General features: G+C 42.2%; 1 protein-coding gene and 1 long non-coding RNA gene across 4 annotated transcripts in view; one reads left to right on the forward strand and one right to left on the reverse strand.

Annotated features, from left to right (window-relative positions):
- wdr27 (WD repeat domain 27) overlaps positions 1–26,304 on the reverse strand; it is a 575,337-nt gene that overhangs the window by 199,316 nt on the left and 349,717 nt on the right. For 2 of the 3 annotated variants that reach the window (XM_063056490.1, XM_063056492.1), the window contains exon 25: positions 8,060–8,275. The exons of the other annotated variant lie outside the window; for it this stretch is intronic. In XM_063056490.1, the coding sequence (XP_062912560.1) occupies positions 8,192–8,275 (84 nt within the window). In that variant the 3' untranslated portion in view covers positions 8,060–8,191. Of the gene's footprint in view, positions 1–8,059; positions 8,276–26,304 lie in introns of those variants that run through there. 3 annotated transcript variants of the gene reach the window in all.
- The window catches only part of LOC134350795 (uncharacterized), a 49,991-nt gene continuing 39,675 nt past the window's right edge, over positions 15,989–26,304 (forward strand). The window contains exons 1-2 of the long non-coding RNA XR_010018987.1: positions 15,989–16,156; positions 16,239–16,350. This is a non-coding gene — a long non-coding RNA (uncharacterized LOC134350795). The remainder of the gene's footprint in view (positions 16,157–16,238; positions 16,351–26,304) is intronic.

Genomic DNA, 26,304 nt, shown 5'->3' on the forward strand with positions numbered 1-26,304 from the left:
AACCATAATTTCCTGTCTGTTTCAAGCTAATCTCCAAGGAAAATGCAGCACTTTTCCAGATGCACTTCAAGATTGGCTTCAAAATCACATCGGCACTAAAGAAATTGTCAGGAAATAACATTTACTTGACTTTTCCTGTTAGAATGTGTTCAAATAATTAACACATTGCACATTACATTAGGTGCTTTGGCTACTTGCCAGGAAATGGGCTCTGCATGGATTATTAACTCAGGTGAAGGACCTCATGAAAGGCAACTCACAAAGTGTTAAAATGTTTAGTGTAGATAATTGGAGGGCAGAGCTGCATCTCCAACTGGACACATGTTTCCACATGACTGGAGTGTGCACAAAGAATACAACTTCGACAGAAGGCTGCAAGTCATGCTCTTCATTGGTAAAGTCTGGCTCCCAGTTTCAAGTGGCCAACCAGAGACTTTTTTCCCAGGGTTAAAATGGCTAATACAAGGAGCTGGATGGAAAATATAGGGTGGATGTCAGAAAAATGAAGGGGTATGTGGGAAGGAAGGCACAGATTTAGAGAGTTCACAAATTTATTTATTTTACTTCTTTCAAATATGCTTCTACTACTGAGCTGCGTGCAAATGGAACCTGTGGTTTACATTTTGATGGTGTGCTATTGACCAGATTGGGTGATCTGGCACTTTGCTGTCTCCGAGTTCGGTGAGGTTTGGAGTGAAGTGTGCGGCCTGAAGTTTTGGTAGCCTGGAGACCGGAGTGAGCCCACGATTGACTCCTTTGCTTCTTTCCGATGAGGCATCAAGCAAGGAAGAAGTCAACAAGGACGAGAGCAGAGAACGGGCGGCTTTTCGGCAACACCTCCCTCTGTTTCACTCTCCCTCTCACTAGCTGTTGTCGGAGTAATGTGCAAAAGCCTTAGGATTCTCCTTCCAAGGACTGATCAGCAAGGTGCGGACTCATTTTTGGGGAGCTTTGAAGTTCATTTTGCATGTGTTCCTGAATTCTGGTTGTTCTTTTTTTGCTGTTTCTGAGCAGTTTGATCGAGGCAATTGCTGGACTGGGTGCTTTGGTGAAGACTGGCTCTGGGGTCTGCATCAGCTGTGGTGCAGCGCTGAACTGAACTAAACTAAATGCTCCTGAACTCCATTTGACCTTGATATTCTATGTGTTGTTTGCTTGCTTTTTGCCATTTGCACAATTCTTTTTATTATGCATTGGATGCTTGATATTTTTCCAGGAATGGGTTCCATGGTCACAAACAAGAGAAAATCTACAGATGCTGGAAACCCAAGCAACACACACTAAATGCTGGAGGAACTCATCAGGCCAGGCAGCATCGATGGAAAAGAGTACAGCTGACTTTTCAGGCTGAAACCCTTGTGCCCTTAAGTTGACTATACTCTTTTCCACAGATGCTGCCTGGCCTGACAAGTTCCATGGTGTTTCTTTGTGTTATGGCTGTCTGCGGAAGGACAAATCTCAAAGTTGCATTCTGTATACACACATTGATACTAACCGCACGTTGAACTTTGAACTTCTAATGTAGATACCAAGATTCATCTCAGACTTTCGTGAGACAGTGTGAAGCGGGAGATAGTGAGTTGGCAGTCAATTTCCTATCTCTGCTCTCTAATTTCTTTAGAAGTAAGAATTTTATTTTTGAATATGGTGAAGCCAGCATTTATAAATTGTCTCACATTTATTAACCATTCAAAGAGGGAGTGTAGCTCCACAATATCTCCATCAAATTTGCATCATAGCTAGAATAAGACCATAACACATGGAAGCACTCAGCCTGTCAAATCTGTTCCACCATTCCATAATGGCTGATTTACTTTCCCTCTCAACTTCATTCTCTTGCCTTCACTTTGATGCCGTGGTTAATCAAGAACATGTCAGCCATATACTCAATGTCTTGGCCTCCACAGCCATCTGTAGCAATTAATTCCACAGATTCACTACCCCCTAGTTAAAGAAGTTCCTGCTCATCTCTGTTCTAAATGGACGTTCTTCTATTTAGAGGCTGTGCCCTCCGGTCGTACATTACTCCACTGTAGGAAACATCCTCTCCATGTCCGCTTTATCTAGGCCTTTCAATATCAATAGTTTTCATTGAGAGCCCCCCTCATTCTTCTGAACTCCTGTGAGTACAGGCCCAGAGCCAGCAAACACACCTCATATGTTAACCCTTTCATTCACAGAATCATTCTCATGTAACTCCTCTGGATACTTCCCAATAGCAGCACATAATTTCTTAGATAAGAGGCCAAAAACTGCCCACAATACTCCATGTGGTCTGACTAAAGACTTGTAAATCCTTAGCATTACATACTTGCTTTTATATTTTTGTCCTCTTGAAATGTATGTGAGCATTGCATTTGCCTTCCTTATGACTGACTCAACCTGCAAGCTGATCTTTAAGACATCCTGCAGAGGAGTCCCAAGATCCTTTGCACCTCTGATTTTTGAATTTTCTCCATGTTTAGTAAATAATCCTTCGACCAAAGTGCATGACCATACACTTCCTGACACTGTATTCTATCAGCCACTCCTTTGCCCAATCTCCCAAACTATCTAAGTCTTTCTGCAGATTGCCTACTTCCTCATCTCTACTTGCCCATCCACCTATCTTCATGTCACAAAGCCATCAATTCCATTATCCAAATTATTAACATATAACGTGAAAAGGAGCATTCCCAACAGTGATCTTTGCGGAGCTTGCAAATCAGCCAATGCTTTATCCATGCTGGAATCTCTCCTGTAATACCATGGGCTCTTAACTTCTTAAGCAGCCTCTTGTATGGTACCTCACCTAAGGCCATTTGAAAATCCAAGTAAAAAACATCCATTGATTGTCCTTTGTCTATCCTGCCTCTTATACCATCAAAGAATTCCAACAGATTTGTCAGGAATAATTTCTTCTTAAGGAAATCATGCTGACTTTGGCCTATTTCATCATGTGGCTCCAAGTACCCCGAAACCTCATCCTTAATATTGGACTTCAATATCTTCCCAACCACTGAAGTTGGGCTAACTGACCCATAATTTTATTTCTTCTGCCCCCCCCCCCAACTTTATTGAAGAGTGGAGTGAATTTGCAAGTTTTTTTCAGTCCTCTGGAATCATTCCAGAATCTGGTGATTCTTGAAAGATCGTTAGTAACATCTCTACAATCTCTTCAGCTACCTCTGTCAGAACCCCAGAGTGTAGTCCATCTGATCCAGATGACTTTTCTACCATTAAACTTTTCAGCTTCTCAAGCAGCTTCTCTTTAGTAATAGCAACTACACTCACCTCTGCCACCTGACACTTTCAAATCTCTGGCATACTGCTTGTGTCTTCCAAAATGACAACTGATGCAAAATATTTAATAAGTTCATCCATTATTTCTTTGTCCCACATTACTAAATCTCCAGTGTCATTTTCAGTGGGCTGATATCCACTCTTGCCTCTCCTTTACTCTTTATATATTTGAAAAAAACACTTCTGGTATTCTTTTTTATATTATTGGCTAATTTACTTTCATATTTCATCTTTTTTCTCCTTATGGGTTTTTATTTGCTTTCTGTTGGTTTTTTAAAATTTCCCAATCTTCTAACTTCCCACTAATTTTTGCTATATTATCTGCCCTCTCATTGACTTTTATATTGGTTTTGACTTCTGTTGTCAGCCACGGTTATGTTATCCTGCAGTCAGAATACATCTTCACCTTTGGGGTGTGTCTATACTGCACTTTCTGAATTGCCCCCAGAAACTACAGCATTTGCTGTTCTGTTAGTATATAAATGACCTGGATGAAAATGTAGATGGGTTGGTTAGTAAATTTGCCAATGATACCAAGATTGGTGGAGTTGTGCATAGTGCAGAAGACTGGTAACGAATACGGCACAGTATAGATCAATTGCAGATATGCACTGAGAAATCGCAGATGGAGTTTAACCCAGTTAAATGTGATCTGTTGCACCTTGGTAGGGCGAATGCAAAGAGACAGTACACTGTTAAGGGCAAGCTTCTTAACAGTGTTGCTGAGCAGAGATATATTGGGTTGCAAGTTCATAGCTCCTTGAAAGTGCCTACACAGGGTGGTTCAGAGAGCTTACGGAATGCTTGCTTTTATCAGTCAAGGCACTGAGTTCAAAAGTCAGGAGGTTATGTTGCAACTTTATAGAACTTTGGTTAGGTCACATCTGGAGTATTGTGCACAGTTCTGGTCGTCCCACTATTGGAAGGCTGTTGAGGCTTTTGAGAGGGTGCTGAAGGGGTTTACCAGGATGTTGCCTGGTTTAGAAGGCATCTGCTATCACTGCAGGCTGGTAAACATGGGTTAATTTCTCTTGAGCGTTGGAGGCCATGGAGGGGTCTGATAGAGGTTTACAAGTTTCTGAGAGGCATAGGTAGAGTGGACAGAGAGTATCAGTTTCCCAGGGTTGAAATATCGAATACCAGAGGGATGCATTGAAGGTGAGAGGGGGTGGTTCAAACAGGATGTGAGGGGTAATTTCTCACTCAGAGAGTTGTAGATGCCTGGAATACACTGCCTGGTTTGGTGGTAGAGACAAATACATTAGAGGCTTAGAAAAAAGAGATCTTTGGGTAGACACATGGTTGTAAGGACCATGGAGGGATAAGGACATGGTGCAGTTAGGAGGGATTAGTATTCGAGGATTTTTGATTTACTTTTTAGCTGGTTCAGCACAACATTGTGGGCTGAATGGCCTGCTCCCATGCTGTACTGTTCAATGTCACATGTACCCTGACATAGATCCCTAGCAACACCTAATAAAAATGGGGATTGATGCAAAATGAGAACGTAGACCAGCACAGCAGAGTATGGTCCTTCAGAACATGTTGTGCCAACCTTTCAAGCTACTCCCATTCAATCTAACCCTTCCGTTCCACACAGTCCAGAACCCTCCATTTTTTTTTATCCATGTCCCTATCCAAGAGTCTCTAAAATGTCCTCACTATATCAGCCTCTACCACCACCCCTGGCAGCGCACCCACCATTCTCTGTGGAAGAAAGTTACTTTTGACATCTTCCCTAAAAACTGCTCAGCTTAGTAAGTATCAGCCTACTTAGAGTACAATGTAGTCAACATCAGTCCCACCATTTACTATTGTATTGGCCCTGCCTATTCTGATGAATAGTTCTAACAGGGTTCCATAATTTTCATTTCCATTAGAAAAAAGGAAAAACTACCTCTTCTATGTATGCATAACTAAAACTGGCAGTTATACTCTACCCATTCCTATATAGCAACACTTCACCAGCACAGGCTAAGTTACTCTGCAAATGTTTAACAAGTTACCACTTCATAGGCTGTCCCATGGGGTTGAGGATGTGCTGTTTCACTCCTGTTCTGTGAGTGCTGAAGTGACCGATGAGGCCAATGTGGGTATTACAGACTCTGCCACAGTTGAAGCAGGAAGCACCTGATAAGACAGGCAAGTGGGTAATTTGGAAGATGGGTTCCCTCCACTATTTCCACTGAACTGTTTTGTTCTCCCGCTGTGTGCATTGGAGGTTCCCAATGCCATCCTGAATTCCTCTTCTCCAGTTGTGAAAGGCCAAAAATTCCCGGAAGTCAGCGGGTTTGCTGTATCTTTCAAGGAAATTTTGAGAAGAGCCATGAATACGTTCCCCTCTGTGCCTCTGATAATCACTTTCCAGGACAGAGCTCAGCCTGCTCCAGAGTCCAGTGTTGGGACTCGCCACTAATTGCAGCTACAGCTTCAATGCTTGGAAAGTTCTGTCAAAAGGTCTTCGACCTGAAACTAACTATTTCTCTTTCCAGAAATGCTATCTTCCAGTGTTCTTATCTTGACTTGAGAGATAGTCAAGGAATAACTCAGTTACTCTTACAGATTTAATGAATTTTGTGCAGATTGCATTCTTCATGCCTCTATAGAACCACTGGGTACCTGCTGTAGGTTGGGAATTCCCAGAAGCATATACGTTCACTGAGTTCAATGTCTGCCAGCTTATGAGTCCAATTGAAGCTAGAGGTCTGGAGTCTGGGGTTGAGGGCCTGTCTATGTTTATGAGTGGGTAGATGGATGGATGGGAGGGAGGAAAGGGGCATGTTCTGCTGAACATTGTGGGCACGCTAATTTGGTACCAGACTGTGTGGTGACATTTGCAGACTGCTCCCAGCAGCACATCCTTTGGTTGTGTTGGTTGTTAATACAGATGACACATTTCACTGTATGCTTTGATGTACATATGATAAATAAATAAATTTAAATCTGAATCTTCATTTGTGATGGCCGAGAACACCGCTGTTTAGTAGTTCATAGGCTTTATGTGAGATTTGTAATCTTGAAATTCAAACAATCTTTTCCTTAGATGAACAAAGACTGTGTTGGTGCACTGAAATCAGAAGTGAATCAGTTAGAGATGGCTGATTTAATCTGTGAAGTGGTTCCCGGTCTAATTTTCCAGGTCTTAAATGTAGTCCTTTATTAAACGGTAGGGATAGTTTAGTAGAGGTTTCTAGTCTTGTGGATGTTCAGAGTAATAAGAGCTGTTAATGAATGAGTCATTAACAACTTGGAGCTAAGCCTCTGAATGCACACCAACACAAACACTGGCTGTACTTCAAAGTTCAAAGTAAATGTATTACTAAAGTATATTTTTGTCACCATATACAACCCTGAGATTCATTTTCTTGTGGGTATATTTAATAAATCCATAACAGAATCAATGAAAGACTGACCCAATAGGATGGACATAAAAGAAAGAGAATGAATGAATGAATGAATGAATGAATAAATAAATAAATAAATAAATAAGCAAAAGATTTTGAGAACATAAGATGGAGAGTCTTTGAAAGTGAGTCCATAGGTTGTGGAAACAGTTCAGTGATGATATGAGTGAAGTTATCCCCTCTGGTTCAAGAGCCTAATGGTTGAGGGGTAATAACAGGTCCTGAATCAGGACGTGTGGGTCTTGAGGCTCCTATACATTCTTCCAGATGGCAGCAGTGAGAAGACAGCATGTCCTGGTGGTGAGGGTCCCTCGTTGATGGATGCTGCTTTCCTGTGACAGCGCTTCGTATAAATGTGCTCAATGGTGGGGTGGGCTTTACCCGTGATGGACTGAGCTGTATCCACTACTTTTTGCAGGATTGGTGTTTCCATATCAGGCTGTGATACAACCAGTCAATGTTCTCTCTACCACACATCTATAGAAATCAATGTGTAAAAGAAAGTAAACTGTGCAAATACAAAATAAATACATAATACTGAGAACAGGAGTTGTGGAGTCCTTGAAAGTGTGGCCATTGGTTGTGGAGTCAGTTCAGTGCCAAGTTAAGTCACCCACACTGGTTCAGGAGCTGATGACTGAAGGGTCAGAACTGTTCTTGAATCTGATGGTGTGGGACTATAGCTCCTATATCTCCTTCCTGACAGCAGCAGCAAAAAGGGAGCACGGCCTGGATGGTGAGTGTCCTCAATGATGGATGCCATCTGTCTGCTTGCTTTATTTAGGTACCTAGGTTAGAAGGGTCTTGCTCTTAAGAAAAGGCATCTGTGTGTGGCTCTTGTACTGGCTCCTCTAGATGTCACACGACAGTACTACATGCCAGAAACGAAACAGGAAGCAAGTATTCAAAGGTTAAAAGCCAAACAACTTCCATGTTTGTTTCTCCATAGAAAGGCTGGGCAGATTGAAGATCTTTTCTTTTGAAATGAGGGGTGACCTAAGGGAAATCTTTAAAATTATGAAAATATTTGATAAAATGGAAATGTGGGAAGTCCAGCATGAGAGCTTGTGATATAAGACAGCAATCAATAAATCCATATGGTGGAAAGCGACTCAGATAAAATGTAAACACAGTAACGGCGAGAAACCTGTTTTATATTTTACCAGATAAACAAGAATATACATTTCATCCTTTAGGTTGTATATTGAAGTTAATTAATGAAGATTCACAAATTACACCAAGTATTAACATAATTGGAATGAACCCACTCAAACTGTTCCAGATCAACAGGATATAGGTACAAACTATTTTTTAAAAGTTTATTTTGCAAATAAAACTGAACTTAGCTAAGCTATGGGGAAACAAATGCAAACTTGAAAGTAAATTGAGTTGCATTCAGTGCATTTTTAAAATTATTAACATGAAGCTAAGCTGCAATTTCTGCTAATCTCTGGAAACCTGAGGTTGGGTGTTTCACATTTTCAGGTATGAAGAACAAACTTCATTCATCCAATCAGTGTTGATGGTCTGTGGGACATTCTGAAACTGGGCTGAAATGTCAGCAATCGAACCTGAAGATGGTTCCCATCCTGAGAAAGAGAAGGAAACTGAGATATAAAAACTACTTAGTCTGTGGGGTTTGATATTTGCTTCAAAGAGGAATGACTGTTGAAGTCTACTTCAATTCATTTTGTTTTATTCAGGGGTACAGCATGGTTACAGGCCCTTCTGACCCACAAACTGCATAGCCCAATTACATAGAAACATAGAAACATAGAAAATAGGTGCAGGAGTAGGCCATTCGGCCCTTCGAGCCTGCACTGTCATTTATTATGATCATGGCTGATCATCCAACGCAGAACCCCGCCCCAGCCTTCCCTCCATACCCCCTGACCCCCGTAGCCACAAGGGCCATATCTAACTCCCTCTTAAATATAGCCAATGAACTGTCCTCAACTGTTTCCTGTGGCAGAGAATTCCACAGATTCACCACTCTCTGTGTGAAGAAGTTTTTCCTAATCTCGGTCCTAAAAGGCTTCCCCTCTATCCTCAAACTGTGACCCCTCGTTCTGGACTTCCCCAACATCAGGAACAATCTTCCTGCATCTAGCCTGTCCAATCCCTTTAGGATCTTATACGTTTCAATCAGATCCCCACTCAATCTTCTAAATTCCAACGAGTACAAGCCCAATTCATCCAGTCTTTCTTCATATGAAAGTCCCGCCATCCCAGGGATCAATCTGGTGAACCTTCTTTGTACTCCCTCTATGGCAAAGATGTCTTTCCTCAGATTAGGGGACCAAAACTGCACACAATACTCCAGGTGTGGTCTCACCAAGGCCTTGTACAACTGCAGTAGTACCTCCCTGCTCCTGTACTCGAATCCTCTCGCTATAAATGCCAGCATACCATTCGCCTTTTTCACCGCCTGCTGTACCTGCATGCCCACTTTCAATGACTGGTGTATAATGACACCCAGGTCTCGTTGCACCTCTCCTTTTCCTAATCGGCCACCATTCAGATAATAATCTGTTTTCCTATTTTTGCCACCAAAGTGGATAACTTCACATTTATCCACATTAAATTGCATCTGCCATGAATTTGCCCACTCACCCAACCTATCCAAGTCACCCTGCATCCTCTTAGCATCCTCCTCACTGCTAACACTGCCACCCAGCTTCGTGTCATCCGCAAACTTGGAGATGCTGCATTTAATTCCCTCATCCAAGTTATTAATATATATTGTAAACAACTGGGGTCCCAGCACTGAGCCTTGCGGTACCCCACTAGTCACCGCCTGCCATTCTGAAAACCACGTGATCAATTAACCTACAAATCCATACATCTTTGGAATGTGAGAGGAAACCAAAGCACCTGGAGGAAACTATGTGGTCATGGGGAGAACAGTCTGCAATGAGAATTGAACCCAGGTCACTGGTGCTGTAATAGCATTATACTAAGTGCTACGCTACTGAGCCACACTGTCTCAGAATTTGCTAAATGGCTTGCCACAATCATCAGCTCCTTCTCCAGAAAGGTTCTTGCAAGTTTAGTATTCAGTTTCCTCATGCATCTTAAGCCTGCTTTACTCCTCTGCCTTCATTAGGCCAGTATCAACAGGTTTGTTGCATTTACTTCAGCGTTGCTAGTTGCCCTTTCACTACCTTAAGGCTATACCCACTCATGGGGAAAGCTTCGGGAATGAACCCTGAGGAAAGATCTGGAGCTGGAGTGCCTGAGACAGTCCTAAGTTGTGTTCCACGCTGACTGGCAACTCCTGCGACGCTGCTGATGCCAGAACTGTAACAGTCTCTGCCATTCCTTTGGATCCCTCAGCTGTATGGAGGTGGGGAGTGTGCTACATGGGTAACAGCTTGTTCTCCATATCGCGTTGCCCTGGCTTGCATATCACGGAGACAACTGGGACACAACATCCATGGTCGACCCCAGCGAAGGAGGGCCTCAAGTGTTAGTTGCCAACACCGTTCAGTGGGAGCCACTGGAACAGGAGAGGAAAGTTCTTTAGATTGATGTAGAGTACATGGCTCTGCAGCCAAAGAAGTCTCACCCGAAGTTTAGAAGTTTCATAAAACAAAAAGCTTATGGGATTTTTAAAAATGTTTTTCCCTGGCAGCGGTGAGCAATGTGGAATATGATTGATGCAGGGAAAGGGATTAAAAGAACTAAAGATGGAAGCCTAGGGGACATTCCTGTAGCATACAGTAAGGGAAGGTCATGTGGGTTCTGGCCAAAAGGGCATGTTAAGAAACAGATATCACTGTGATTTTCCTTCTCTTTCTCTCCTTGTGAAGAGAAGTGTGACGAATGATGAAGAATGCCTGAATGTTGTGCATGTGAAACTTAATATTCAAACCAGATTTGAATGAGACTTGAGAGAATGGTTCGGTGAAGAGTATCCCCTTTCTCATTCAACATCTATAAAACGCAGAGAGAAATGCAAAAAAAAAATCCTGTTTTTAAATTCTCTTCCTTTGCATTAAATAAGTATGCATTCTGGAAAAAAACATTTTGCTTCTGTGCGTGCTCTGCGTTGTTTAGAGAAACATTGGTCTCCTTGATAACTCAAAAGCCAAGATGCGGGAGGGGGTGGGGGAATACTCAAACAGTTGGTATGTCACTCAATGTAAGTTCAAGTTCGAGTTGTTTTTTTTGTCATGCAACCGTACACATGTATACCACTAAATGAAACAACATTCCTCTGGACCAAGGTACACAACACAGTACAAGTATAACTCATACACAACACATGAAGTAATATTACTACAAATGAATTAATAATGAGCTGCATTTACGACACAAGTTAAAAAGTTAGCAGTATAATACTGCTGGTGCTTCATGAGTGATGAGACCTCGGTGGTGGTAGGGAGTTCAGTAGTCTCAAGGTCTGGAGGAAGATGTTGTTTCTCATCCTAACAGTTCTTGTCCTAATGCAATAGTACCTTCTGCCTGATGGTAGGGAGTCAAAGAGATTATTGGATGGATGGGAGAATCACTGACAGTACTAAGGGCCCTGCATACACGGCGCTCCTGATAAATATCTCTAATGGGTGGAAAAGAGACACTGATGATCCTCTTGGCAGTCCTTGCAATCCTTTGAAGGGTCTTACAGTCGGATGCCTTGCAATTCCTGTACAAAATGTTGGTCAGAACATTCTCGATGGTGCTCCTGTAAAAAGTGGTTAGAATGGGTAGGGGGCGGGGAGTGTCTCTTCCAGTGGATATTCGAAATAGCTAGGTGGTAGAAAAATATTTTGTATCATTCTGCACAGAAGAAATGAAGGGATCAGTTAAAATGAACAACCAAACAAGAGACATACATCAAAGTTGCTGGTAAACGCAGCAGGCCAAGCAGCATCTATAGGAAGAGGCGCAGTCGACGTTTCAGGCCGAGACCCTTCGTCAGGACTAACTGAAGGAAGAGTGAGTAAGGGATTTGAAAGCTGGAGGGGGAGGGGGAGATGCAAAATGATAGGAGAAGACAGGAGGGGGAGGGATAGAGCCGAGAGCTGGACAGGTGATAGGCAAAAGGGGATACGAGAGGATCATGGGACAGGAGGTCCGGGAAGAAAGACGGGGGGGGGGTGACCCAGAGGATGGGCAAGAGGTATATTCAGAGGGACAGAGGGAGAAAAAGGAGAGTGAGAGAAAGAATGTGTGCATAAAAATGAGTAACAGATGGGGTACGAGGGGGAGGTGGGGCCTAGCGGAAGTTAGAGAAGTCAATGTTCATGCCATCAGGTTGGAGGCTACCCAGACGGAATATAAGGTGTTGTTCCTCCAACCTGAGTGTGGCTTCATCTTTACAGTAGAGGAGGCCGTGGATAGACATGTCAGAATGGGAATGGGATGTGGAATTAAAATGTGTGGCCACTGGGAGATCCTGCTTTCTCTGGCGGACAGAGTGTAGATGTTCAGCAAAGCGGTCTCCCAGTCTGCGTCGGGTCTCACCAATATATAAAAGGCCACATAGGGAGCACCGGACGCAGTATATCACCCCAGTCGACTCACAGGTGAAGTGATGCCTCACCTGGAAGGACTGTTTGGGGCCCTGAATGGTGGTAAGGGAGGAAGTGTAAGGGCATGTGTAGCACTTGTTCCGCTTACACGGATAAGTGCCAGGAGGGAGATCAGTGGGGAGGGATGGGGGGGACGAATGGACAAGGGAGTTGTGTGGGGAGCGATCCCTGCGGAATGCAGAGAGAGGGGGGGAGGGAAAGATGTGCTTAGTGGTGGGATCCCGTTGGAGGTGGCGGAAGTTACGGAGAATAATATGTTGGACCCGGAGGCTGGTAGGGTGGTAGGTGAGGACCAGGGGAACCCTATTCCTAGTGGGGTGGTGGGAGGATGGAGTGAGAGCAGATGTACGTGAAATGGAGGAGATGCGTTTAAGAGCAGAGTTGATAGTGGAGGAAGGGAAGCCCCTTTCTTTAAAAAATGAAGACATCTCCCTCGTCCTAGAATGAAAAGCCTCATCCTGAGAGCAGATGCGGCGGAGACGGAGGAATTGCGAGAAGGGGATGGCGTTTTTGCAAGAGACAGGGTGAGAAGAGGAATAGTCCAGATAGCTGTGAGAGTCAGTAGGCTTACAGTAGAACAAGAGGTTGTGTAATCCATATTAACCCTTTCACCAATGAAACAAATGAGTTGAAGCGTGGAGGTTCACAGATCAACTTTATTCACCATTTACACTTACATGGATTAGGAATTTACTGTGGTGTGCTGTTCAAGGCAACAAAAAGCAACATTTAACAAAGATAAAGAATAGAGAATTGTATAAAAAATAAAGTTAGAGGTTAAAGTATTGACATGGAATAAAGTGTGCACAAATACATGCATTTGTGCATGTATTTCCACAATACATGTGTACGGGGTCTTTTTTTTGTATGTTAAATTTAAAATGGCTTCTTTGTTATGTTATACTGGGGAATGCTTCTTTGTTATGTTAAATGCTGAGAATTCTCTAGCTAGACATTTGCTTGGGTTAATACAGACAGCAGGGTGCTATTAACCAATGGGTGTTCATGTTATCGTTTTTTTCGGGTGATGATGCTGTCTCATATGACTGGGGATGGGGATTTTGGCGGGGAGTCGGAGGAGAGACGGGGAGGACGGCGGACGTGCGGGGGTTTTTGGGGGGGAGTCGGAGGAGAGACGGGGAGGACGGCGGACATGCAAAAGGCTCCGGTCGATCACTCCGGGTGGTCCCGAGCCGTGAGTCGACAGGATCCTGGTGGTCGTTAGGAATTTATTGAGCTCCAACAGTTGTGCACGAAGAACTTGGACTTTGACAAGTCTGGCGCCTTTTTTTCCATTACTTCCTTTTCTGTATGGAATTTATATTAATTTCGTAGAATTAGTAATATCTATAAAGTGTACTTGGTAAAACATACTGGGTGTGCTGGCTGATGATTGATGTTTGGGAATGATTCAGGTGGCAGCGGTGCTGCAACCAACTCAGTGGGAAGCGTTCAGGCAGCTGCTGGGCGGGATTTCCCCTAGACATATACGAGCCAATATAACTGGGCCTTACACATGCATGCACTTACAATGTTAACAGCATTAAAATTGTGGTTTAAAGTGTTTGCAGTACAGTGAAGGGGTAACAAGATAGAGAGGGTGGCGGTGGCTAACTAGAATGGCTGATCAGATGAACTGACTGGGGGAAGATGACGTGAGGTTTTTGTTTTAATAGCCAGCATGATATAGAGGAAGACGTAAGACAGCACATATCTGTTCCATCCCTCAGTAAGCTTATGACAGTTTCATGAACTCTGCTTTTCCACACAACCCTCATTTCCTTTGCTTCCTTGAGAATGCAAAAATCTATTTGATGTCAGTCTTGACTACGTTCAGCAACTGATTTTTTTCTGCTCCTGAATTTGTGGTGTTACATTTTCTACCTGTTAATCCGCTGAGACCGTTCCAGTGTCAAGATATTCTGGAAACTCACTGATGCATGCCCTAACTCTCCAGCAGCCTCAGGATGCAGGCCACCTGATCCAAGGAATTAGTTTGGCTTTTAATACTTTGATTTCCGCAGTGCTCATAGTTTCTTTATTAATATTAACTTCTCCTCACTACTCACTCCCAGCATCACTTGGTATTCCTACTATTTCTGGCACTGGGTATATTTAAAGCAGAGGTTGATGGGTTCTTAATTAGTAAAGGTTACAGGGAGAATGGGGTTGAGAAGGATAATAAATCAGCCATGATGGAATGGTGAAGCAGATTTAATGGGCTGAATGGCATAACCCTGCTATATCTTATGATCTTATGTTATTCATTTTCTTCTTGTGGATCTTATACACACACAGTGGCCACTTTATTAGATATTCCTGTACACCTCATGCAAATATCTAATCAGCCAATCAAGTGGCAGCAACATAATGCAGAAAAAACATGCAGACATGGTCATGAACTTGTTGTTTAGGCCAAATTTCAGAATGAGGGAGAAATGCAACCTTAGTGACTTTATCTGTGAAATGATTGTTGGTGCCATACAGGGTGGTTTGAGTGGTTAAGATTAGTCAGCTCCATCTTGGGTAATAGCCTCCATAATATCCAAGACATCTTCAAGGAGCTGTGCCTTAGGAAGGTGATGTCCATATTAAGGACCCCCATCACCCGGGACATGCCCTCTTCTCATTGGAAGGAGGTACAGAAGTCTGAACGCACACACTCAGTGATTCAGAAACAGCTTCTTCCCCTCTGCCATATGATTCCTAAATGGACACTGAACCCATGAACACTACTTCACTTTTCAAAAATTATATATTATTTGTTTATGCACTATTTTTAATCTATTCAATATACATAAATATACTTACTGCAATTGATTTACTTATTTATTTAGTACTTATATACTTCCTTTCTATATTATCATGTACTGCTGCTAAATTAGTGAATTATATGACATAAGCCGATGGTAGTAAACCTGATTCTGATTCTTGAGTAGCTCAGAAATTGCTGATCTCCTGGGATTATCATGCACAATAATCTCTAGAGTTTACAGAAAATGCTGCGAAAAACAAAAAAATAACAATCAGTGAGCAGCAGTTTGCAAGCGAAAATGACTTGTTAATGCGAGAGGTCAGAGAAGAATGGCCAGATAGATTCAAGCTGACAGCAAGGCGACAGTGACTCAAATAACCATGCGTTACAAGGGTCTCGGCCTGGAACGTCGACTGTACCTCTTCCTAGAGAAGCTGCCTGGCCTGCTGCGTTCACCAGCAACTTAGATGTGTGTTGCGAGCACTTTATTAGGTTCAGGGGCCAGCTATAAAGCAGCAAATAAGTGTAAATCTTAATTCTTCAATTTTCTATACATTCTGCTGTTGACTTTAAAAATGAGCCTTAAATCAAACTCTCATTAGCTTTCTCATTAACTGCAATGCAAAGTATCAGACAGGTGGTGCTTCAATAAGGGGAATAGCATGTTCTACAGACAAGGGTAGAGCTGCGCTTAATTACGCCCTTACTTACTTCACACTGCTTTGGTTTTTCCATAGCTACCCTCTCATCAATTACGCCTCATTTTTGGTGCAATGTCGGGATGTTTGTGTCCTAATCTGTATCAGACCATAATCACAAGGTCACCAGGCTATCAAACATGTTCTCCATGCACTTGCTACTGACGTAAGCATACTTTTATTTCACAAACAAACCTTGATGTTCTAGTGACCTAATCCTTCAATTGCATAACAGCAAAAAGAATTTTCCACTGATTCAGAAAGTGCAAAACTCCCTGGGAGGGGAAAGGAGGGTGGGATTAAACTGATTTGGCAGGGGTATGGGAACCTGTGGGAGAGGGAGTTTGTGATCCACCTGCAGATGGGACCTAGTAAGTTAAGTTTGGAGAATTTCTTTTGCAGACGCTCAGGGATGATGGTATTGAAGGTTGAACTCAAATCAACAAATACAATCCTGACAAATGTTCCAGTGGAGTCAAGGTGCTGTGGTATAAATTAACTATCATGGAACTGAACAGAGATATTGGTCTGGAAATCTGATAATCTATTGCTTGTTTTTCAGCTTCAAGAAAATGAAAATCCCGGAGTGAAAAGTGATAATGACGAACCCTGCGAAGTTTCCTGTAACTGGAAATTCAAACAGGCAGATACCATTGTGAAGCATGCTTGCACAGGTAATGTATTTCTGCTGCTAAAGTAGAATCCAGGGGTATTCGTTCTCATGTATACTGTTTCAAATATTGCTTGGTGAAACCCTGACCCTTTCCCTAAGTGCATGATGTTGTTCTGCAGCTTTGTCTGTTGGAATTTCCGTAGCACAGTCACTTAGAACTTCCATAGCAACAAACACATGTTTATGACTTATATTAGTGACAGTAAACCTGATTCTGTAAGCTGAACACTTTGGGGGAGGAGGGGAGAGGAGGGGGCTGCCTGCTCATTCCAGAGACTACTCCTAATCATAACTGACCATCCTCACATCCTCACCTGGATTCACTCACTCATGAGTCAAGATTCAAGGCTCTTTATGGTCATTTCTCCGACACAAGTGTACAGGAAAATGAAGTAATTGTTGCTCAGGGTCTGACCCAGCACAAAAAAAACACAAATTAAAAACACAATAATAATAATAATAAGCACACAATAAATATAAAGACATAAGATAGTTTATATACATAGATTGACTGTCTGTCCATACAGTGACACTGGGCTGTACATAAGGTGACTGAGGGGAAATAATGAAGTAGTGGTGGAATTAGTGGGTGGACGTCTTACTGCTTGTGAAAAGTAACTGTTTTTGAGACTGGTGGTCCCTACATAGGTAATACATTGTGTCCTCCCTTGATGGGAAAGGGACAAACAGTCCGTGAGCAGGGTGTGTGGGATCCTTCGTTATGTTACCAGCCCTTTTCCTGCACCTTTCTGTATATATGTTCTTGATGGTGCTAGTGATGCGTTGGGCAGCTTTAACTACCTGTTGTAGAGCCTTCCTTTCCGCCACAGTGCAGTTTCTGTATCAAGCAGTGAAGCTTGTTAGGATGCTCTCTACTGGGCATCTGTAGCATGATGCGGCTATAGATGAGCGTAGCCCAGCCCTCTTCTGCCTCTACAGAAAGTAGAGGCGCTGGTGAACTTTCCTGATTGTGTAGGATGTGTTCAGGGGCAATGAGAGCTTTGTGTGATGTGCACTCTCAGGAGTTTAAAAATGCTTGCTGATGTAAGGGGGGGTGTGAGTGATGTGAGTTCTCCTGAAGTCAATAACCATCTTCCTTTACCCTTTTGACATAAAGGAAGAGGTAATTTGCCTGGCAACAGGCCTTGAGTTCTTCCATCTCCTCTCTGTAGGCCACTTCATCATTGTTGGTGATGAGCCCCACCACTGCCGTGCCATCGGTGAACTTGACAATGTGATTACCCGGGTGTTTGGCGGTGCAGTTGTTTTTGAGCAGAGTGTACAGCAATGGGCACAGCACACAGCACTAGGGGCACTTGTATGGAGAATGATGGGAAGGGAGGAGTGTTTGTGCACCCTGACTATCTGAGGTCTCTTCATTAGGAAGTTCAACACTCAGTTGCACAATGGTGTATTTAGACCGAGGAATAGGAGTTTGTTTGCCAAGGTTTGTGGAACAATAGAGTTGAATGCTGAACTGAAATCCAGAAACAGCATTCTGATACAGGTGTCCTTGATTTTTAAAAGTGTCAGGGCCAGTGGCATTTGTCATTGTGTGGCTCTGTCAGTGAGCATATTAGTGAGTTTCCAATGTGGTAGGAATGGAATTTTTGACATGCGCCATTATCAGCTGCTCAAAACAGTATCATTTGCTATCTCTGGTTCCACCTCTTTCCTTCATCTTTTAAGACAGGATATTTCCCCTCTATTTCCAGGGTGTTTGTCTGAAACATCAACAGTCCCTTTCCCTCCATTGATACTACCTGACCTGCAGATTTCTTCTAGCATCTTCTTTGTTTACCTCCACCGTAGTTCGGGTAATTGGAAAGCCCTTCTGATGGTTGATGTGTGGTGATGCACATAAGGGTGATGTGCAGCCCTGGCTTAATGTTCCAATTCGAGAGCAAATACTCTTCCAGACTACAATGTTCAGATACAGTTTGGGAAAAGTTAGTAAATATCTTGGAGAATTACTGACTTGGAGAGTTACAAAGTTGAATGGACTGTGTGCATTAATTGGCATGGATTTCATCTGTTCAAAGCAATAATAGATAAGGATCTGAATGGCTGCATGTTGTTTTAATGTGAGTGAATAGATTAATAGTCCATGAACTTTCAATCACGAAGCTTCAAATATGTGAACTTAATACTTTTATTAATCTTTTTCTTAAATTTGACATAAAGTATGACAATACTGATTCAGATTCAATGGAAAGGGCAGGAAACAAGACAGGCTCCCTCAGAAAGCCAAGCAATCTTTAAGTGCAGCTCGATACATCTTCTTTCAGCATTTGTCCATTAAGAACAATGGTTCAATTCTGATTTTAAATTCACTGTTGCCTTACTTTACTGTATAGATTAGTTTCTGTTTGGAACCAAAGTATCTTAGCATTATTTATGAGGAAGATAAATTCAAAGAGAATGACTTATAAATGAGTTGGATGTTTTGAATATGCAAATATTTTCTGATTTATTTATGACAATAAATATGTTTTGCACATGGAAAGTTCAGTGGAAATTCAATATTGTTATTAATTTTTCCAGTTCTGTACCATTATTTGACTTAAGGCAAATGGGGAAACAGCGATCAAGACATATTACTAATCCTTACTGAGTTTTACATGTACCAGAGTAGTAGTAGTGCAATCGCTTGAGTCGAGTATGATGTTCTCCCAAGGGGTTGTCTATTGGTGGGTCTATGGAATTCATTGCCACAGATAGCTGTGGTAGCCAAGTCATTGGATATATTTAAAGCAGGGGTTGATAGGTTCTTGATCAGTCAGATGTCAAAGGTTACGAGAAGAAGGCAGAAGAATGGGGTTGAGAGGGATAATAAATCAACCATAATGGAATGGCAGAACAAAGTCAATGGGCTGAATGGCCTAATATTGCTCCTAGGTCTTACGGCCTTGTGTTCATATGGGTCCTTTGGTGGCTGTAGGGCTGATCCGGGATCCAACTATTCCGAGCAGTGTAAGCACCAGTAAGTGGTGGCTGTGGTTAGAGGTTGAGTCTTTCAGTTGTTCAGACTCTCCTTTTGCAGCTACTGCTTGTTCTCTGTGGCACAGTGGAGGTGGCTCCCATGTAGCGCAGCTCCCTCTTGAAAAGATTTCCTTCAGGTCTATCTACTGAGTGCAATGTCTTACCAGTTTTTAGATGTAATATTGAATTTCTTCATTCAGTTTCATTCTTATGTTGACCATTTAATACATTAATCTCACATCAGGCAAGTATTAAAACTATTGACAGCAGCAGGTAAACTGTAATCATAACAGAATGACACAAAATATGGTTCCACCCAGAGAGGACTTAATCAGCATGGTTTCTTCAAGGGAAAATCTTGCCTGATGAATCTGTTGGAATGCTTTGAAGAAATAACAAGCACGATAGACAAGGGCGAATCAGTTGATGTCGTGTATTTGGATTTTCAGAAGCCTTTGACAAGGTGCCACACATGAGGCTGCTTAACAAGCTACGAGTCCATGGTATTACAGGATAGATTCTAGCACGGATAATGCAGTGGCTGATAGGCATAAGGCAAAAAGTGGGAATAAAGGGAGCCTTTTCTGGTTGGCTGCCGGTGTCTAGTGGTGTTTCTCAAAGCTCTGTGTTGGGACCAATTCTTTTTATATTATATGTCAATGATTTGGACAAGGAATTTGATAGCTTTGTTGCAAAGTTTGCAGACGATATGAAGATAGATGGAGGGGCAGATAGTTTGAGGAAGTAGAGAGGCTACAGAAGGACTTAGACAGATTAGGAGAAAGAGCAAAGAAATGGCAGATGGAATATAGTGTCAGGAAGTGTATGGTCATGCACTTTGGTAAAAGAAATGAAAAGATTGACTATTTTCTAAATGGAGAGAAAATACAAAAAAACTGAGACACAAAGGGACTTGGGAGTCCTTGTTCAGGATTCCCTAAAGGTTAATTTGCAGGTTGAGTCTATGGTAAGGAAGGCAATGTTCGCATTCATTTTAAGGCGACTAGAATATAAAAGCAAGGATGTAATGTTGAATTTTTATAAAGCACTGGTAAGGCCTCACATGGAGTACTATAGGCAGTTTTGGGCTCCTTCCTTTGTTTAGAAAGGATGGCAATACACACAAAATGCTGGAGGAACTCAGCAGGCCAGGCAGCATGTATGGAAAAGAGTACAGTTGATATTTCGGGCTGAGACTCTTCATCAGGACTGGAAAAAAAGATGAAGAGTCAGAGTAGGAAAGGGAGGAACTACCACAAGGGCTGGAGAAGGGAAATTCTGATATGAGAGGTCAGAAGACCATGGAAGAAAGGGGAGAGGAGCACCAGAGGGAGGTATAGACAGGTAAGGAAATAAGATAAGAGAGGGAAATGGAAATGGGGAATGGTGAAGGAGATGGGGGGAGAATTCTATCAGAAGTTCGAGAAGTTGGTGTTTATGCCATCATGTTGGAGGCTACTCAGATGGAATATAAGGTGTTGCTCCTCCAACCTGGGTGTATCCTCATTGTGACAGTACAGGAGGCCTTGATCTGACATATCAGAATGGGAATGGGAAGTGAAACTAAAATGAGTGGCCACTGGGACATCACATTTTTTCTGGTAGGTGCTTGGTGAAGTGATCTCCCAATCTGCGTCAGGTCTCACCAATACGCAGGAGACCACACTGGGAGCAATGGATAGAGTAGATGACCCCAACAGTCTCACAGGTGAAGTGTCACCTCACCTGGAAAAACTGTTTGGGGCCCTAAAGGTAGTGAGGGAGGAGGTGTAGGGGCAGGTGTAGTACTTGTTCCACTTGCAAGGATAAGTTTCAGGAGGGAGATCAGTGGGGAGGGACAATCTCTGTGGAAAGCAGAAAGTTGGGGGGAGGTGGGGAGGAGTGGAGAAAGAAAGATGTCCTTGGTGATGGGATCCTGCTGGAGATGGCAAAAGTTACAGAAAATTATGTCCTGGACACAGAGGTTGGTGGAGTGTAGGTGAGGACAAGAGGAATTCTATCTCTGGTCTGGTGATGGAAGGATGGAGTATAAGAGAAAGAATGAATCCTTAGAAAGGGTGTGCTGAAACTGGACAGGGTTCAAAGGAGGTTCATGAACATGATTCCAGGATTGAATGGCTTGTCATATGAAGAGCGTTTGAAAACTCTGGGCCTGTATTCACTAGAATTCAGAAGAATGAAGGGTGACCTCATTGAACCGATCGAATGGTGAAAGGCCTTGATTGAGTGGCTGGGGAGAGGATGTTTCCTGTAGTGGGAGAGTCTAAGACCAGAGGACACAGCCTTAGAATAGAGTGGCATCCTTTTAGACAGAGTTGAGGAGGGATTTCTTTAGCCAGAGAGTGGTGAATCTGTGGAATTCTTTGCAAAAGGCAGCTGTGGAGGCCAAGTCTTCATGTATATTTAAGGCAGAGGTTGATAGATTCCTGATTGGTCAGGGCATGAAAGGAAAAGGGGAGCAGGCAGGAGACTTGGGGCTGAGAGGAAAATTCAGATCAGTCATGATAAAATGGCAGAGCAGACTCAATGGGCCAAATGGCCTAATTCTGCTCCTATATCTTATGGTCTTATGGTCTTAATTGATTCTTTTTCTGGCACTCAATATTTTACACATGGATAAAGCAGATGGAGAACACATAACAAAGTGTTCAGTTACCCAGTTGCACGTAGAGGGAATACACATCAATTCAGACTGATTATAAACTGTGTTGATTGCCAGAATGGGAAGTCCGCTTGAACACCCTCAAAAGCATTGAAACCCTAGAGTTACATAGGAGCATTTGTAAACCAAAAGATATGTTCAATAAAAGAAATACAGATGTAATTCTTTTTCCAAATGTTTTTTTGCCTTCTCCTCACACTGTAGTCATGATTCTATTCTACCTGCCCTAAAGTCTACCATCACTTTGCATTGTTTTAACTCTTTGTCTACATTGCAACCCTAAGGTGCACACTTCCTCTCCGTAACATTATCACAAATGATATGGGCTGCAAAGTTAAAAGAGATTTCTTAATATATACAGTAACAGCTATGACTAATGCACAAATACATCAATTCTAAATATGCAGTGTCACCACCGTTTGTATGTGTTCTGCTCATCCATACTTTTTCTGTTGAGTTTTTTTCAATGAAATAAACCATTTAAGTGTGTAACAAAAATAAAGGTTTTGGAAAAAAAAGATTAATTGCATTTTCTGTTATTCTTATTTAAGTTCTCTAGTACTCTGTGGTGACAAAGAACTCTGTTGTGAGTTAGGAACCGCTGTAAGCTGCTGGAAGGTTGGCATAGGACCTCCACAGCCCTGCAGGGATATCAGTCCATTTTCAAACTCTCTGTTCTCTTTCTACGTTAGTTCAAAATTACAGCAAATATCATTGCACAGTGCAAAATTCAAAATAATAACAAATAATTCAAAATAGAAGTTCAAAGAAAGCCTGACCTCAATGGCGGTAAACTATCAGATTGCCAATTTAATGAAGCAGATGACCATCGGATGGCTTTCTTCCAATCTGATGGCAGTCTTCCTTCAGGTAAGGAAGGCTGCCATCCTCATTGAGTCAAGCCCATGTGTGATTCCAGAACCTGATGTCATGAACTCAATGTCATAAACCTGACAGATTTTTTTTTTACCAGATGTTTTTAGCTTACCTTTTCTGAGATTTCTCAAGTATTCTACATTTACCTCATTACTTTGAGTTTAAATTCCCGACCTGTCACAGTGGGATTTAAACTCATTCCATTGAATCAGTGGCCCAGAACCTTGGCTGACAGACCAGTAATACAATCAGAAGGCTCTCAAGAACGCACTGAAGTGGATTTGGTTATTTGGAAGGACATTTCTGTTCCACATTTATGGGGAAGATTTTAAAGAAGCCTTGTTGATCTATTTTAATTCTTTCAACACTTCAAAGCTTCTTGCTATTGATGCTTCATACTAAGCATACTATCTGGATGCATAACGACTTCATCTGTCAACTGCTCCAGACGAGATCACAAGAAACAGCTAAGAGCTGTGGCCGCAGCTCAGCACATCACAGGAACCAGCCACCTCATTATGGATTCTGCCTCTATGTCCCGCTGCCGCAGTAAAGCAGCCAACATAATCAAAGACCCGACCCACCCCAGACATCCTCTCTTCTCCCAACAGACAGAAGGGACATACCACCGGGATCAAGGTCAGCTTCTATCCCATTGTTTTTACACTCTTGAATGGGCCTGTTGTACAATAAGATGTACTCTTGGCTTCACCATCTCCTTTGCCATGATCTTGCACTTGATCGTTTACCGGCATTGCACCTTTTCAGTACTTTTACACTTTGTTCTGCATTAGTATTGTTTGACATTATTCTAGTTCAATGTACTGTGTAAAGATTTGATCTGTAAAGCAGCATGTAAGACAAGCTTTTCACCATCTAAGTACACATGACAATAACAAACCAATTCCAAAATGCAAATACTAGAAGATGAATCCAGCTTTCTGTGTCAGCCCTCAGTACAGCAGCATGATGGCATAGCGTTATTACAGCTCCAGTGGCCTGGGCTCAATTCCCACTGCTGGCTGTAAGGAGTTTGTACATTCTCCCCAGGACCACAGGGGTTTCTTCTGGGTGCCTCGGTTTCCTACCACGTTCCAAAGAAGTACAAGGCTAGTATGTAGGTTAATTAGGTGGTGCATATTCCTTGGGCTGGAAGGGCCTATTACCAATCTGTGTCTCTAAAACTCTCTAAGTGGAAAGCCTGCAAACAAATAATTAATATAAAATTCCTCTAGGAATCCCAGGTGATTATGCTAGCTTGACAAATGAATGAGGAATAAACTTCATGTTATTTTGCAGATTAAGACACAAGAGAAGATGCATTTGCTGGAATCTGCAGCAGCACACAAAATGGTGGAGGGAAGTCAGCAGAACAAGCAGCACTTGCTGAGGAACATGGATAGTCGATATTTCGAATCGAGACTCTTCATGCAGACTCTTTTCATGGACAGTTCAGATGAAGGGTGTCAAACCAAGATGTTGACTATCCATTTCCCTGTATAGATGCTGCCTGACCGGTTGTGTTCCTCTAGCATTTTGTGTGTTATTATTTAGCACGTAGCTCAAATGCCAAGATGACTTCAAATGATCGAGAAAGAATTCATGAAAAACCTGAGGAAAAATTCCTTTGCCCAGAGTGGCTATGACAGAAGTACACCACCTGTGGAGCCAATATGGCCTTTAAAATGGAATTGATGTTCACTTGAGAGAAAATAATTACAAGACAATAGGGAAAGTGTGGAGGAACTGGGAATGGCTTAGTTGTTATAAGAAAATGGCAGAGATTCAAGGGGCTGGTTGTCTTTCTTCTGTACCATAATAATCCTATGATTGTGATTTGTCCAGGGATAACAGAAATCCCAGTATTCAATCTTGATATTTAATAATGGCACAGATCAACAAATATGATTCCTATTCTTTTCTATAAGATCACAGTACAGTGGGATTATAAAATATTAATAAAATGGAGAGTAACATACGAGGCTTTAATTGCCATTGAGTTACGTCAGTGGTTGGACAGAGTCCTGTTCCTCTTCAATACCAGCCACTCAAAGACTAATGGGGTAACATTCCAGCTTTCTGTGAATGATGTAATTCTGTTGCTAGGTAAATATTATGTGCTATAAGTAAGTTATGCTCAAGTCTTATATATCACTTACATGTTGGTGTAAGTTGCTATGAACTTTGCCACAAACAGTGACAAGTTCTGGCCTTGCCCTAAATATGTATTTGACTTTTCATCACTTGCTTTCAGATTCAGATTCATTTAGTTATCACATGCATATCAAAACGTACAGTGAAATGCATTGTTTGCGTTATCGCCCAACAGCTGGGGAAGCCCGCAAGTGTTGCTGCACACCCTGGAGCCAACATGTTCTTCCTTCCTGAGCAATCTTCAGAAGAAAACCTTATGTTGCTCTGCTCTCGAAATAGGCTAGTGTGTGTGGAATATTTAGGGTTCTCCTCTGGATTACAACTGTGGCAATATTCAAAAAGCAAAGACACAAATCAAAACCAAAATGCTGGAAATACTCAGCAGATCAGACAGCATCAATGCAAAGAGAATCAATGTTTGTGTTTCAGGTAAACAACTTTGGATCAAAAGCAGGAAATGTTAGAAATCTGACAGTTTAGAAAATGAGAAATGGTTGGAGAAGGCCAGAGACCAAGAGACTGAAGAACACAAAGTGGTGGTGGTACTAGCTGAAAGGCTGTTTGTTAGGCACAACTGGAGGAGATGTAACTAGAAGGAGATTTCAAAGTAAATTTATTAGCAAAGTACATACATGTTTCCATATACAACCATGAGATTAATTTTCTTGCAGGTAAATTCAAAAAACACAATAGAATTATTGCAAAGCAGCACCCAACAAGACAAACAATCAATGTGCAAAAGACACCAAGCTCTGCAAATCCAAAAAAATCAAATAATGATAATAAATAAGCAATAAATATCAAGAACATAAGATGAAGAGTCTTTGAAAGTGAATCTATAGGTTGTGGGAACAGTTCAGTGATGGGGTGAGTGAAGAAGAGTGAAGTTATCCCCACTGGCTCAAGGGCCTAATGGTTGAGGGGGTAATAACTGTTCCCAAACTTGGTGGTATAGGGTCCTGAGGCTCCTGTACCACCTTCTTGCTAGCAGCATGAGAAGTGAGCATGGTCTGGATGGTAGGGGCCCTTGATGATGGATGCTGCTTTCCTGCAACCGTGCATGATGTAGATATGCTCAATGGTGGGGATGTCTTTATCCATGATGTACAGGGACAAGGCAAAGTGCTGGAACTGTGAGCTAAGGAACAAAGGAGATGCTGGAAATATTAACTGAAATGGAAAATGATGGAAATATTCAACTGATCAGGCAGCATCCATGGACAGAACCGTAGAATTTATGTTACATGCTGATGACCTTTCATCAGACTTGCCCAGTTTTCA

This window comes from Mobula hypostoma, chromosome 8 (genome assembly GCF_963921235.1).
Source record: "Mobula hypostoma chromosome 8, sMobHyp1.1, whole genome shotgun sequence".
NCBI lineage: Eukaryota > Metazoa > Chordata > Chondrichthyes > Myliobatiformes > Myliobatidae > Mobula > Mobula hypostoma.